This window comes from Pleurodeles waltl, chromosome 6, assembly GCF_031143425.1.
Source record: "Pleurodeles waltl isolate 20211129_DDA chromosome 6, aPleWal1.hap1.20221129, whole genome shotgun sequence".
In the NCBI taxonomy this organism is placed as follows: domain Eukaryota; kingdom Metazoa; phylum Chordata; class Amphibia; order Caudata; family Salamandridae; genus Pleurodeles; species Pleurodeles waltl.
This window is the reverse complement of record NC_090445.1, coordinates 706,354,004-706,368,033: the sequence shown is the minus strand read 5'-3', so window position 1 is coordinate 706,368,033 and position 14,030 is coordinate 706,354,004. Positions and strand designations below refer to the sequence as shown.

The window sequence follows — 14,030 nt, the reverse complement described above, 5'->3', positions numbered from 1 at the left end:
AATACGATCATTCACAATGAAGTTAGCCAACAGCTGAAGTAGGCTGGTCCATTGCCTCACGGTGAAGTGGACCGAAGACAAATGTCATTGACTTAAGAAGATAGGTGAATGAAGAGGGCTGACCGGAGGCTCCTTTATATTTATGCATGGTCACTTGAATTCTGCAATTCTGTTGCTGCAGCATTTTCCACATAACCTTTGATTTGCTGCATTTGTCACATAATCTGTCATCTGTTGCAAAATTGGGAGAATTTTTTTTATATGTTTCTTGCTAAAACTATGCAGACTCGATACTATGTTGCGGTCTGAAGCCCATTTGAGTTGATGAAGGATCTTGTGTTCTTCAACAAAACCTGACAGATGCCTATTGACATGTTTTTCAATCAGTTTAGCTGCTATAGGCAAGAGAGAAATTGGTCTATAGTTACTCAATAGGGCTGTAGCTAGATGAGGCTTTTTAAGTAAAAGTTTAATGAAAGCATGTTTCCAATGTGACAGAATAAGGCCTCTTATTAAAGACTAGTTAAGGGCCTTAGTGAGAGCAGGGGCAATCATGTCTGTACCTAATGCCAAAATGTGAGGAGGGGCAGGGTCCAGTGGAGATCCTGTTCTTATAATGTGTAACAAGTTTATTACCGATTTCTCCGTAAAGGGCGGAAAATCTAATAGAGGATCTCTGGAGTTTAGAACCGGAGCCTGGCCTGCAAGGTCGTAATTCTAGGTAGTTATATCTGGAAAAGCGAAATAGATGTCTAGAATTTTCTTTTGAAAAAACTGGCCAAACTATTGCTATGCTCCTTGGAGGCTTCAGTGAGATCGCTGTGAGAGGGCACTCAAATTAGAAAAACATTCCCCCGCTTTTCAATGGTAGACAACTAAAATGTATGTTAATTTAGGAAATACTTAATAACATTTTTGCTCTGAAAAGATATTCATCAGTATGCTATGGGCCTCAGAAAGGGCAGTCTTTTTAATGGAACACACTTGTGAATATTTATGTGTTGCTTTGAAAGAGAATAAATAAAATCAGTCCTGAGACGTTTTGCACATCAATCCTGTTTAGCTTAGACGTTTTTAAGTATTGCATAGGTTTATCAGTGCAAACTTAGACTGCTTGGCTTGTGTGTACAACAACAGACTGCTAACAATATGTATACCGACCTGTTGAATGCAACATGTTGACTCATTGAACAGTACAAAACAATGATATTACTAGACCAATGCGAAAAAATCATTGTAGTGAAATTAAGTAGTACTTACAGGTACTTGAGTTCTAGCTGAACACGTTTTAATAACAGTATACTGCACTTTGCATATCAATATTACTCTGTGTACTGTGTTAACTTGTGTTGTGGTTTATGTCTTCATGAGGATATAAATATAACTAAGAATATCATAACTTTTCAAACTAACAATAAATTAAAGCCCATTGAACCAGTCATTGTCCATCCCCCACCACCTCCTTTGCTGCAGCCCACCCACTCTCCTTTTAGTTGGGTAAACCAAGTTGCTTGTTGAGAAATCTCAGACTCACACATCCCTAACATTGACTAGGCAATGTTCCTGCTCCCCAGACCCATGAAAGTGTCTCAAGTCGTTATTGTGCTTTATCAAAATGTCAACTGGGTCGGACTAGCAATGACCGCACAAGCACAATGGCTCCCTCTAACTCTATTTGGCAGAAAAAGCAATGCTGAGATCTCTCTAGAAACAGCCATGCACTTTCTTCTATTTTGAACATTTTATCACAATACTAAAGCAACCTATAAAAAAACAACTGTAATAAACGCAACAGGTAGGAGAGTTTTTTCCTTCTTTTAGTACGGGAGAATGGATGTCTTTGTCTCACCAAGTCCTGAAGAATACGAGTAACATTAAAAGTACATGATGTATTAGGTACAGCGTTTGAGCTCAGAGAAATGTAGATGGCCTTGAGAGGGACTGTTTGAACATAAGCAACACTTAAAGGCCGGAAAGGACTACATGCTAATGTTGGTTTGTGCTGGGGAAAATAATCAATGCATTTAGGTCAGAGATGGAAGGGCTGAAAGTAACTGTATGGATGATACAGGTCATATTTATACAACCAAAAATAAACATGAAAATGTTTATTGTGTCTCATTGAACTGATTACATTTGTTTTCTGCAGCAAATTGTCATTTCTAATAAATGAACAAAGGGAAATTGATATACTTAGCTTATAGTATATGTTACCTGTCTTGATGAAAGTTACTCAGAAATCCAAATACTTTCTCAGACAGCCTACTAATTCCTTATGTCTACTCTAGTTACAGAAGATAACGCAATAACTACAAAAGCAGAAACTGCCGATGGTAGGTATTAGTTTTAAATGAAATATTTTCTAAGCTTTTAATTGTTTCATGTAGCACGGCAATCTGCTATTTAATACGATCAGACACGTTTGTTTATGTATGCATTTATTTACTGTTAATTTCATTGTGCATGTACCTATTGTGCTGTGGTCAATCATGCTCTTTTTCATTTGTTTTGTCCACATTCAAAGGTGACCCCATCTTTCATAAAGGCAGAGTATGTTTCTTTATCTGCCTTGTTTGCCAAGGAGTTACATAGGATATGTTGGCATGTTTACTTGATTAAAACACTAACCTTCCTATAGGTTGCACATGAAATTCTATGCAGGAACACTGGAACACAGAATGGATTTCCTGATAGGCTCAAAAGGGATAGATCCTTAGCTGATTAAACATGATCTTTTGGAAAAAATGTTCCTCTTTTCTAAATCAAATGGCAGTCCATACAAGGTTTAAATCTCCTTATGGACTGTTTTGTTTTTCCTGAAATGAGGCGCTGCTCTGATAACCTAAACATGTCTCATTCTACAAATGTCTCCCAACAAAATCACCCAAATTCTCTTTGAGAAGAATGTGAATCAAAGTTTCTTTGCAAAATGAACTGATTCAGCATCATTTTAAACATTATTACCTTTAAAACCGGAATCATTTCCCTATAGATAACACATGGCTCCCTAGTAAGATATCCTATAACAATAGATAGGGTGTACAGAGAGAAAAGGTTAAACCAGCTCCATGTACGATTATAATGTTCCTTCTTTTAAAAAATAATTGTTTTTTTTCTTTTCCTTGAATAGCATCTCATGGACTAAAGTATTCGTCTCCCAATCGATATTCTGAATCAGATCAGTTGTAAGCAATTTGCTAAGTAATCAAGCATTATCAAAGATTATGCATCTGATCTTTTCAAACTGTTGCAGCGGCTATTTGTTTTATTACAAGACAATTCTATTGCAAATTGCATATGACACCATAATAAAAAGAACAAAAGAGTAAACCTCATGTGAACTATACGTTAGAGACATATGTTTGCAGTAAAAAAAAATATATATTTTAAACGGAAAGCTGAGTACAAGAGCAACACAGGCCCAGTGAACGGAGTACCTTGATCCTGATAGCAACATAAGATGTGGGGTTGATGCATCAGTAAATGTTTTGATGTCACTCCTGTAGTCAAGGGATGAGTTGTTTTTTCACACGTTTATGGCGCTGCCTTGGTTTCCGAAGCTGAGCATCTAACTTGCCATGCATTGATTCCGAAGCCGATGCCCCGGGTTTCTCAATGCTGTCAAAGAGATGTGTTGATCTTCCTTCAGCACTGGCGGTGATGCAGTGATTTCAGTGGTGCGTTGACGCTGATGCACTGGGTGCCACTTCCAGCAGGCAGAGGATGCCTCAGTCATTGTGACAGTTCTGGAGATGCTGCACGGAAACCAGTGCAGTGCACTGTTTTTAGTGCTGCAAGAGGGTCAATGCGCCAGTTGCCTCTTCCAGCAAGCAGAACAAGCAATAATTTTACTAGTGCAACTATCTGGGTCTACTTCCAGTGAACAAGGCACAGGAGCAGGGACAGAGAATTTGATATCCTAGCATCTCTAGCAACAGGAAGGAAGCCAACAAGCCCATCGAGATCTCTTGGAGTGCAAGGCAGAGTCCAGCTCTCCCTCAGCAAGGTCTGAGAACAGCAGACTGCAGTGCAGCACAGCACAGCAGAAAATCAGTACTTTCATGTCAGCAGTCCAGCAGAGTAACAGTCATCAATGCAGCAAAGCAGGTCTTCCGACAGCGTCCAGTTGTAGGTCCAGAAGTGTCTGATTTGGTGGGGTCAGAAACCCAGTAATTAAACCAAAATGAGTCTTTGAAGTGGGGGTGACTTCAAGGAAGGGTCCTTGAATTACAAAAGTATCCTTTCTTCCTCAGCCCAGGCTCCAGACTATCAGTAGGGTGTTATCAGCCCTTTGTGTGGGAACAGTCACTGCCTATTCAGGTGTGTCAGCCTCCCCCACCCTGCCTACCCAGGAAGAGCCACAAGAATGCAGATGAATGCAGACGAGCACCCAGACACACCTAACCATCCTCTGCTTGTAGCTTTCTTGAGGGAATGCATAAAGTGTTGGTGTCACCCACCCTAGATGTGTATTAGAGACAGGCTGCAGACACACTGAGCTGTAAGAGCTTAAAAGTGTTATAAGGAATTCCCTATGCCTTTTGTGTTGATGGCACAAGCAGTGCTGCAGGCACACTAGTGGCTTTTAATTTACAAACTCTGAGTATGTGGTTTACCACTTTACAAGAGACTTACAAGTGAATTAAATATGCCAATTGTGGATACACTAATTTGACCATGTTTAGTGGAGAAACACATGCAGTTTAGCACTGCTCAGCAGTTATAAAGAACTCAGAGTCCTTAGGCCAATAAAAAGAATCAGCAAAAACAGGAGGTAAGCAGGCAAAACGTTTGGGGTAAGACCACCCTAAGGATGACAGGTCTAACACTCAACGACTGGCTACTGAAGGTGGGCTCTCTTCAAACAGTAGTAAGCCACCTTCAGACGATGGCTGACATGCTGACATCATTGGGTTTTTCCATCAATGTACAGAAATCACATGTGACCTTTTTCACAATGGCTTCCCTTCATCAGAACAATTCTGAACACTGTTTTTCAGAGCCTCCGATCTGCCTCAATAAGCCCAGGGTATTTGGGACATGACCCTTATGTTTCAACCCTTAACATGGGTCTCACTGAGAAAAGCTTTGAGGCTTCTGGGCCACCTGGTCTCCTGCATCCTACTCTTGGACAACACCTGGTGGCACCTGGGGATTCTGTAGTGGGATTTTAAGTCTTAGTGGGCTCAGTATCTATTGGGGATGTTTCAGAGACTATCCAGTGGTTGAAGGTGACCACAAAAGACCTGCAATGGTGGCAGCTGAACCACAATTGGACCAGTTACAAAACTCTCTACTGCCCCACCCAAAGCTAATGGTGATGATGGAATTAACATTGCTGGTAATGGGAGGCCAATTGGGATATGCAGAGAACAGAAGACTGGAGCAGAGCAGCGACAAGCCTCCACATAAATTTGTTGGAGTTGCAAGAAATTTGCTTGGCACTGAAGGCATTTCTCCTAACTATCAAGGGGAAACAAGTACGGGGTCTAATGGATAACACAGCCTCTATATGGTACTGCAACAAACAAGGCAGTGTAGGATCAGGGTGCTGTGCCAGGAGGTGCTATATCTCAGGAAGTGGGAGTCTCAGGGCATCTTGCTGGTCACCCATCACCTGGTGGGATCTTTAACACTAGGGTGGACAAACTCAGCCACTGCTGCCTAGCAGATCATAAATGTTAGTTACACTCAGAGTTGGCATAGGGTATCTTCCAACAACGGGGAGAACCTTGACTCAGTCTGTGTACCACCACAGAGAATGTGCAGTGTGCATTTTGGTGGCTCCCTTGGAGATATCATCTGTCTGAATTAGGTTTTGGAACCACTGTACGCCTTTATGCCCCTACTTCTCCTGCCCACAGTACTGAAAAAGAACATGAAAGACTGAGCCAAAGTCATCCCAGTGGCCCAGGAGTGGGCGAGGAGAGTGTGGTACCACACCTTCTGATGCTGAACATAGTAGGAGCCTGAGTAGCAGATGTCTAATTAGGCATCATCTCTGTTAACAAACTAAAATAGCTGTCATTAAATACTGTTTGCTAGGAAGAATTCAGAGGTACTTGTAGAAATGTTGATTCCCTGAAAATGATGATGTGTGATAAGAGCTGAAATGACAAGGTAGCACAATTGTATGCATGTGAGAGTTCATTACAAAAGTAGTACAGACAGGACAAACAGTTACATCAATGAAGTTATCAAATAGATTATAAGTCCTTAGATTTTGTTTGCCAAGTTCAGGAAAAGCCTGAAGAAGAAAATAAAGAAAAAAACTGCAACTTGAAACACACAATAAGGCAAAATAAAAAGCACATTTTGTCTCAAAAAACACAAATTGCCATGATAGTATCTTTTACTGAAGGAAACAAGATTTCTGTAAAGTTGTACTCCTGTAAAATAAGATCATTCACAATGAAGTTAGCCAACAGCTGAAGAAGCTGATCCATTGCCTCACGGTGAAGTAGAACGAAGACAAATGTCATTGACTTAAGAAGATAGCTGGATGAAGAGGGCTGATTGGAGGCTCCTTTATATTTATGCATGGTCACTTGAATTATGCAGTTCTGTTGCTGCAGCATTTTCCACATAACTTTTGATTTCCTGCATTTGTCATATAATCTGTCATCTGTTGTAAAATTGGGAGATTTTTTAAAGAAATGTTTCTTGCTAAAACTGTGCAGACTCGATACTATCTTGAGGTTTGAAGCCCGTTTGAGTATGATGAAGGATCTTGTGTTCTTCAAGAAAAACTGACAGATGTCTATTGACATGTTTTTCAATCAGTTTAGCTGCTATAGACAAGAGTGAAATTGGTCTATAGTTACTCAATAGGGGTTTATCTAGATGAGGCTTTTTAAGTAAAGGTTTAATGAAGCATGTTTCCAATGTGACAGAATAAAGACTCTTATTAAAGACTTGTTAAGAGCCTTAGTCAGAGCAGGGGCAATCATGTCTGTACCGAATGCCAAAATGTGAGGAGGGGCAGGGTCCAGTGGAGATCCTGTTCTTATGATGTGTAACAAGTTTGTCACCAATTTCTCCGTACAGTGCGGAAAATCTAATACAGGATCTCTGGAGTTTAGAACCTGAGCCTGGCCTGCAAGGTCGTCATTCTGGGTAGTTATATCTGGAAAAGCTAAATACATGTCTAGAATTTTCTTTTGAAACAAACAGGCCAAACTATTGCTATGCTCCTTGGAGGCTTCAGTGAGATTGGTGTGAGAGGGCATTAAAATTAGAAAAACATTCCCCCACTTTTTAATGGTAGACAACTAAAATGTATGTTAATTTAGGAAATACTTAATAACATTCTTGCTCTGAAAAGATATTCATCAGTATGCTATGGGCCTCAGAAAGGTCACTCTTTTTAATGGAACACTCTTGTGAAGATTTATGTGTTGCTTTGAAAGAGAATAAATAAAATCAGTCCTGAGACGTTTTGCACATCAATCCTGTTTAACGTAGACGTTTTTAAGTATTGCATAGGTTTATCTGTGCAAAATTAGACTGTTTGGCTTGTGGGTACAACAACAGACTGCTAACAATATGTATACAGACCTGTTGAATGCAACATGTTGACTCATTGAACAGTACAAGACTATGATATTACTAGACCAATGCGAAAAAATCAATGTAGTGACATAAAGTAGTCAAGTGAAAACTGTTGAATTCTTTGTGAAAGAGTACTTACAGGGACTTAAGTTCAAGCTGAACATGTTTTAATAACAATATACTGCACTTTGCATATCAATAATCCTCTGAGTACTGTGTTAACTTGTGTTGCAGTTTATGTCTCCATGAGGATATAAATATAACGAAGAATATCATAACTTTTCAAACTAACAATAAATTAAAGCCCATTGAACCAGTCATTGTCCATCCCTCACCACCACCTTTGCTGCAGCCCACCCACTCTCTTTTTAGTTGGGTAAACCAAGTTACTTGTTGAGAAATCTCAGACTCACACCTCCCTAACATTGACTAGGCAACAATCCTGCTCCCAGACCCATGAAGGTGTCTCAAGTCGTTGTTGTGCTTTATCAAAATGTCAACTGGGTCTGACTAGCAATGACCGCACAAGCACAATGGATCCCTCTAACTCTATTTGGCAGAAAAAGCAATGCTGAGATCTCTCTAGAAACAGCCATGCACTTTCTTCTATTTTGAACATTTTACCACAATACTAAAGCAACCTATAAAAAAACAACTGTAAGAAACGCAACAGGTAGGAGAGTTTTTTCCTTCTTTTAGTACGGGAGAATGGATGTCTTTGTCTCACCAAGTCATGAAGAATATGAGTAACATTAAGAGTAACATGACTTATTGGGGACAGCGTTTGAGCTCAGAGAAATGTAGATGGCCTTGGGAGGGGCTGTTTGAACATAAGCAACACTTAAAGGCCGGAAAGGACTACATGCTAATGTTGGTTTGCGCTGGGAAAATAGTCAATGCTTTTAGGTCAGAGAGGGAAGGGCTGAAAGTAACTGTATGGACGGTACAGGTCTTATTTATACAACCAAAAAATGAACATGAAAATGTTCATTGTGACTCATTGATCTGGTTACATTTGTTTTCTGCAGCAAATTGTCCTTTCTAATACATTTTCAAAGGGAAATTGATATACTTAGCTTATAGTATATGTTACCTGTCTTGATGAAAGTTACACAGAAATCCAAATACGTTCTCAGACAGCCTACTAATTCCTTATGTCTGCTCTAGTTACAGAAGATAACGCAATAACTACAAAAGCAGAAACGGCTGATGGTAGGTATTAGTTTTAAGTGAAATATTTTCTAAGCTATTAAGTTTTTTATGTAACAAGGCAAACTGCTATTTAATACGATCAGACACGTTTGTTTATGTATGCATTTATTTACTGTTAATTTCATTGTGTATATGCATATTGTGTTGTGTTAAATCAAGCTCTTTTTCATTTGTTTTGTCCACATTCAAAGGTGGCCCCATCTATCATAAAGGCAGAGTATGTTTCTTTATCAGCCTTGTTTGCCAAGGAGTTCCATAGGATGTGTTGGCAAGTTTACTTGATTAAAACACTAACCTTCCTATTGGTTGCAGATGAGGTTCTATGCAGGAACACTGAAGCACAGAATGGATTTCGTGATAGGCTCAAAAGGGATGAATCCTAAGCTGATAAACATGATGTTTTACAAAAAAAAAGTTATTCTTTTCTAAATCAAATGACAATCCATACAAGGTTTAAATCTCATGATGGACTGTTTTGTTTTGCCAGAAATTAAGCGCTGCTCCGATAACCTAAACATATCTCATTCTACAAGTCTCTTCCAACAAAATCACCCAAATTCTCTTTGAAAAGATTGTGAATCAAAGTTTCTTTGCAAAATGTATTGGTTCAGCATCATTTTAAACATTATTGTCTTTAAAACCGGATTCATTTCCCAATAGATAACACATGGCTCCCTAGTACGATATCCTAAAACAATAGGGAGGGTGTACAGAGAGAAAAGGTTAAACCAGTTTCATATACGATTATAATGTTTCTTCTTTTAAAAAGTAATAGCTTTTTTCTTTTCATTGAATAGCATCTCATGGACTAAAGTATTCATCTCCCAATCGTTATGCTGAATCAGATCAGTTGTAAGCAATGCGCTAAGAAATCAAGCATTCTCAAAGCCTATACATCTAATCTTTTCAAACTGTTGCAGTGGCTATTTGTTTTATTGCCAGACAATTCTATTGCAAATTGCATATGCCACGATAAAAAGAAAAATAGAGGAAACCTCATGCAAACTATATGTTAGAGACATATGTTTGCAGTAAAAAAAATATATATATATTTTAAACTGAAAGCAGAGTACAAGAGCAACACAGGCCCAGTGAACGGAGTACCTTGATCCTGATTGCAACATAAGATGTGGGGTTGATGCATCAGTAAATGTTTTGATGTCACTCCTGTAGTCAAGGGATGAGTTGTTTTTTCACACGTTCATGGCGCTGCCTTGGTTTCCGAAGCTGAGCATCTAACTTGCCATGCATTGATTCCGAAGCCGATGCCCCGGGTTTCTCAATGCTGTCAAAGAGATGTGTTGATCTTCCTTCAGCACTGGCGGTGATGCAGTGATTTCAGTGGTGCGTTGACGCTGATGCACTGGGTGCCACTTCCAGCAGGCAGAGGATGCCTCAGTCATTGTGACAGTTCTGGAGATGCTGCACGGAAACCAGTGCGGTGCACTGTTTTTAGTGCTGCAAGAGGGTCAATGCGCCAGTTGCCTCTTCCAGCAAGCAGAACAAGCAATAATTTTACTAGTGCAACTATCTGGGTCTACTTCCAGTGAACAAGGCACAGGAGCAGGGACAGAGAATTTGATATCCTAGCATCTCTAGCAACAGGAAGGAAGCCAACAAGCCCATCGAGATCTCTTGGAGTGCAAGGCAGAGTCCAGCTCTCCCTCAGCAAGGTCTGAGAACAGCAGACTGCAGTGCAGCACAGCACAGCAGAAAATCAGTACTTTCATGTCAGAAATCCAGCAGAGTAACGGTCATTAATGCAGCAAAGCAGGTCTTATGACAGCGTCCAGTTGTAGGTCCAGAAGTGTCTGATTTGGTGGGGTCAGAGACCCATTAAATATACCCTAATGAGTCTTTGAACTGGGGGTGACTTCAATGAACCGTTTTTGAATTGCACAAGTATCCTTTCTTCCTCAGCCCAGGCTCCAGACTATCAGTAGGGTGTTATCAGCCCTTTGTGTGGTAACAGGCACTCCCTAACTAGGTGTGTCAGCCACTCCTTCCCTTCCCCCCCAGGAAGAGCCATAAGAATGCAGATGAATGTAGACGAGCACCCAGACATACCTAACCATCTTATGCTTGTAGCCTTCTTGAGGGAATAAATAAAGTGTATGTGTCACCCACCCCAGATGTGTATTTGAGACAGGCTGCAGACACACTGAGCTGTAAGAGCTTAAAAGTATTATAAGGAATCCCCAATGTTAACCTATAAGAGGAGTAGGCCTCACAATAGTGAAAATGAATGTGGGAGTTTTTCACTACCAGGATACGTAAAACTTAAACATACATGTCCTACCTTTTAGTTACATACCAACCTGACCTATGGGCTACGAAGGGCCTACCTTAGGAATTATGTATGTATAATAAAAGGGGAGTTGAAGGCTTGGCAAAGGGTTTTTAAATGGCAAGTTGAACTGCCAGTGAAACTGCACACATAGGCTCTCCAGTGGCAGGCCTGATCGTGGTTTAAGGGATACTTGTGTTTGTGGCACAAGCAGTGCTGCAGCACAACTAGAAGCTTTTAGTTAACAGACTCTGAGTATGTGGTATACCACTTTACAAAAGACTTACAAGTGAATTAAATATGCCAATTGTGGATACACCAATTTCACCATGTTTACGGGAGGAATGCATGCAGTTTAGCACTGGTCAGCAGTTATAAAGAGCTGAGAGTCCTTAGGCCAATAAAAAGAACCAGCAAAAAACAGGAGGTAAGCAGACAAAAGGTTTGGGGTAAGACCAACCTAAGGATGACAGGTTTTACACTCAACGACTGGCTACTGAAGGTGGGCTCACTTCAAACAGTAGTAAGCCACCTTCAGACGATGGCTGACATGCTGACATCATCGGGCTTTTCCATCAATGTGCAGAAATCACATGTGAAATTTTTCACAATGGCTTCCCGTCTTCAGAACAATTCTGAACACTGCTTTTCAGAGCCTTCTATCTGCCTCAATTAGTGCCGGGTTTTGGGATATGTCCCCTATGTTTCAACCCTGAACATGCGTCTCAATGAGAAAAGCTTTGAGGATTCTGGGCCACCTGGTCTCCTGCATCCTAGTTTTGGACAACACCAGGTGGCACCTGGGGATTCTGTAGTGGGATTTTAAGTCTTAGTGGGCTCAGTATCTATCGGGGATTTTTCAGAGATTATCCAGTGGTTGAAGGTGACTACAAAAGACCTGCAATGGTGGCAGCATAATCAAACGTTTACCAGTTACAAAACTATCTACTGCCCCACCCAAATCTAGGGGTGGTGATGGAATTAATATTGCTGGGAAGGGGAGGCCAACTGGGATATGCAGAGATCAAAAGACTGATGCCCAGCAGCGACTCACCTCCACATAAATTTGTTGGAGTTGCAAAAAATTTGCTTGGCCCTGAAGGTGAAGGCATTTCTCCTCACCATCAAGGGGAAACAAGTACAGGTTCTCATGGATAACACAACCTCTATATGGTACTGCAACAAACAGGGCAGTACGGGATCAGGGTGCTGTGCCAGGAGGTGCTATATGTCAGGAAGTGGCTGAGTCTCAGGGCATCTTGCTGGTCACCCATCACTTGGTGGGATCAATAACGCTATGGTGGACAAACTCAGCCACTGCTGCCTAGCAGATCACAAATGGCAGTTACACTCAGAGGTGGCATAGGGTATGTTCCAACAAAGGGGAGAACCTTGACTCAGTCTGAGCGCCACCACAGAGAACATGCAGTGTGCAATTTTTTGGCTCCCTTGGAGATACCATCTGTCTGAATTAGTTTTTGGAACTCCTGTACGCCTTTCTGCCCCTACCTCTCCTACCCACAGTACTTAAAAAGAACATGAAAGACTGGACCAAAGTCATCCCAGTGGCCCAGGAGTGGGTGAGGAGAGTGTGGTACCACATCTTCTGATGATGAACGTAGTAGGAGCCTGAGTAGCAGATGTCTAATTAGGCATCATCTCTGTTAACCAACTAAAATATTCTTCATTAAATACTGTTTGCTAGGAAGAATACAGAGGTACTTGTAGAAATGTTAATTCCCTGAAAATGATGATGTGTGATAAGAGCTGGAATGACAATGTAACACAATGGTATGCATGTGAAAGTTCATTACAAAAGAAGTACAGACCGGACAAACAGTTAAATCAATGAAGTTATCAAATAGATTATAAGTCCTTAGATTTTGTTTGCCAAATTCAGGAAAAGCCTAAAGAAGAAAATAAAGAAAAAAAATACAACTTGAAGGCAAACTAAAAAGCAAATATCTCAAAAAACACAAATTGCCATGATAATATCTGTTACTGAAGCAAACAAGATTTGTGTAAAGTTGTACTCCTGTAAAATACGATCATTCACAATGAAGTTAGCCAACAGCTGAAGTATGCTGATCCATTGCCTCACGGTGAAGTGGACTGAAGACAAATGTCATTGACTTAAGAAGATAGCTGGATGAAGAGGGCTGATTGGAGGCTCCTTTATATTTATGCATGGTCACTTGAATTATGCAGTTCTGTTGCTGCAGCATTTTCCACGTAACTTTTGATTTCCTGCATTTGTCATATAATCTGTCATCTGTTGCAAAATTGGGAGATTTTTTAAAGAAATGTTTCTTGCTAAAACTGTGCAGACTCGATACTATCTTGAGGTTTGAAGCCCGTTTGAGTATGATGAAGGATCTTGTGTTCTTCAAGAAAAACTGACAGATGTCTATTGACATGTTTTTCAATCAGTTTAGCTGCTATAGACAAGAGTGAAATTGGTCTATAGTTACTCAATAGGGGTTTATCTAGATGAGGCTTTTTAAGTAAAGGTTTAATGAAGCATGTTTCCAATGTGACAGAATAAAGACTCTTATTAAAGACTTGTTAAGAGCCTTAGTCAGAGCAGGGGCAATCATGTCTGTACCTAATGCCAAAATGTGAGGAGGGGCAGGGTCCAGTGGAGATCCTGATCTTATAATGTGTAACAAGTTTGTTACCGAATTCTCCGTAAAGGGTGGAAAATCTAATAGAGGATCTCTGGAGTTTAGAACATGAGCCTGGCTTGCAAGTTCGTAATTCTGGGTGGTTATATCTGGAAAAGCTAAATAGATGTCTAGAATTTTCTTTTGAAACAAACAGGCCAAATTATTACTATGCTCATTGGAGGATTCAGTGAGATCGGTGTGAGAGAGCACTAAAATTAGAAAAAAGTTCCCCACTTTTTAATGGTAGACAACTAAAATGTATATTCATTTAGGAAATACTTAATAACATTTTTTGCCCCGAACTGATATTTGTC

The 14,030-nt window shown here is 40.3% G+C and overlaps 1 protein-coding gene across 1 annotated transcript in view; it reads left to right on the top strand.

Moving 5' to 3' along the window:
* Window positions 1-14,030, top strand: part of LOC138301691 (deleted in malignant brain tumors 1 protein-like) — a 592,703-nt gene that overhangs the window by 289,584 nt on the left and 289,089 nt on the right. Inside the window, exons 7-8 of the mRNA XM_069242207.1 lie at window positions 2,289-2,333; window positions 8,719-8,763. Coding sequence (XP_069098308.1) covers window positions 2,289-2,333; window positions 8,719-8,763 — 90 coding nt within the window. The remainder of the gene's footprint in view (window positions 1-2,288; window positions 2,334-8,718; window positions 8,764-14,030) is intronic.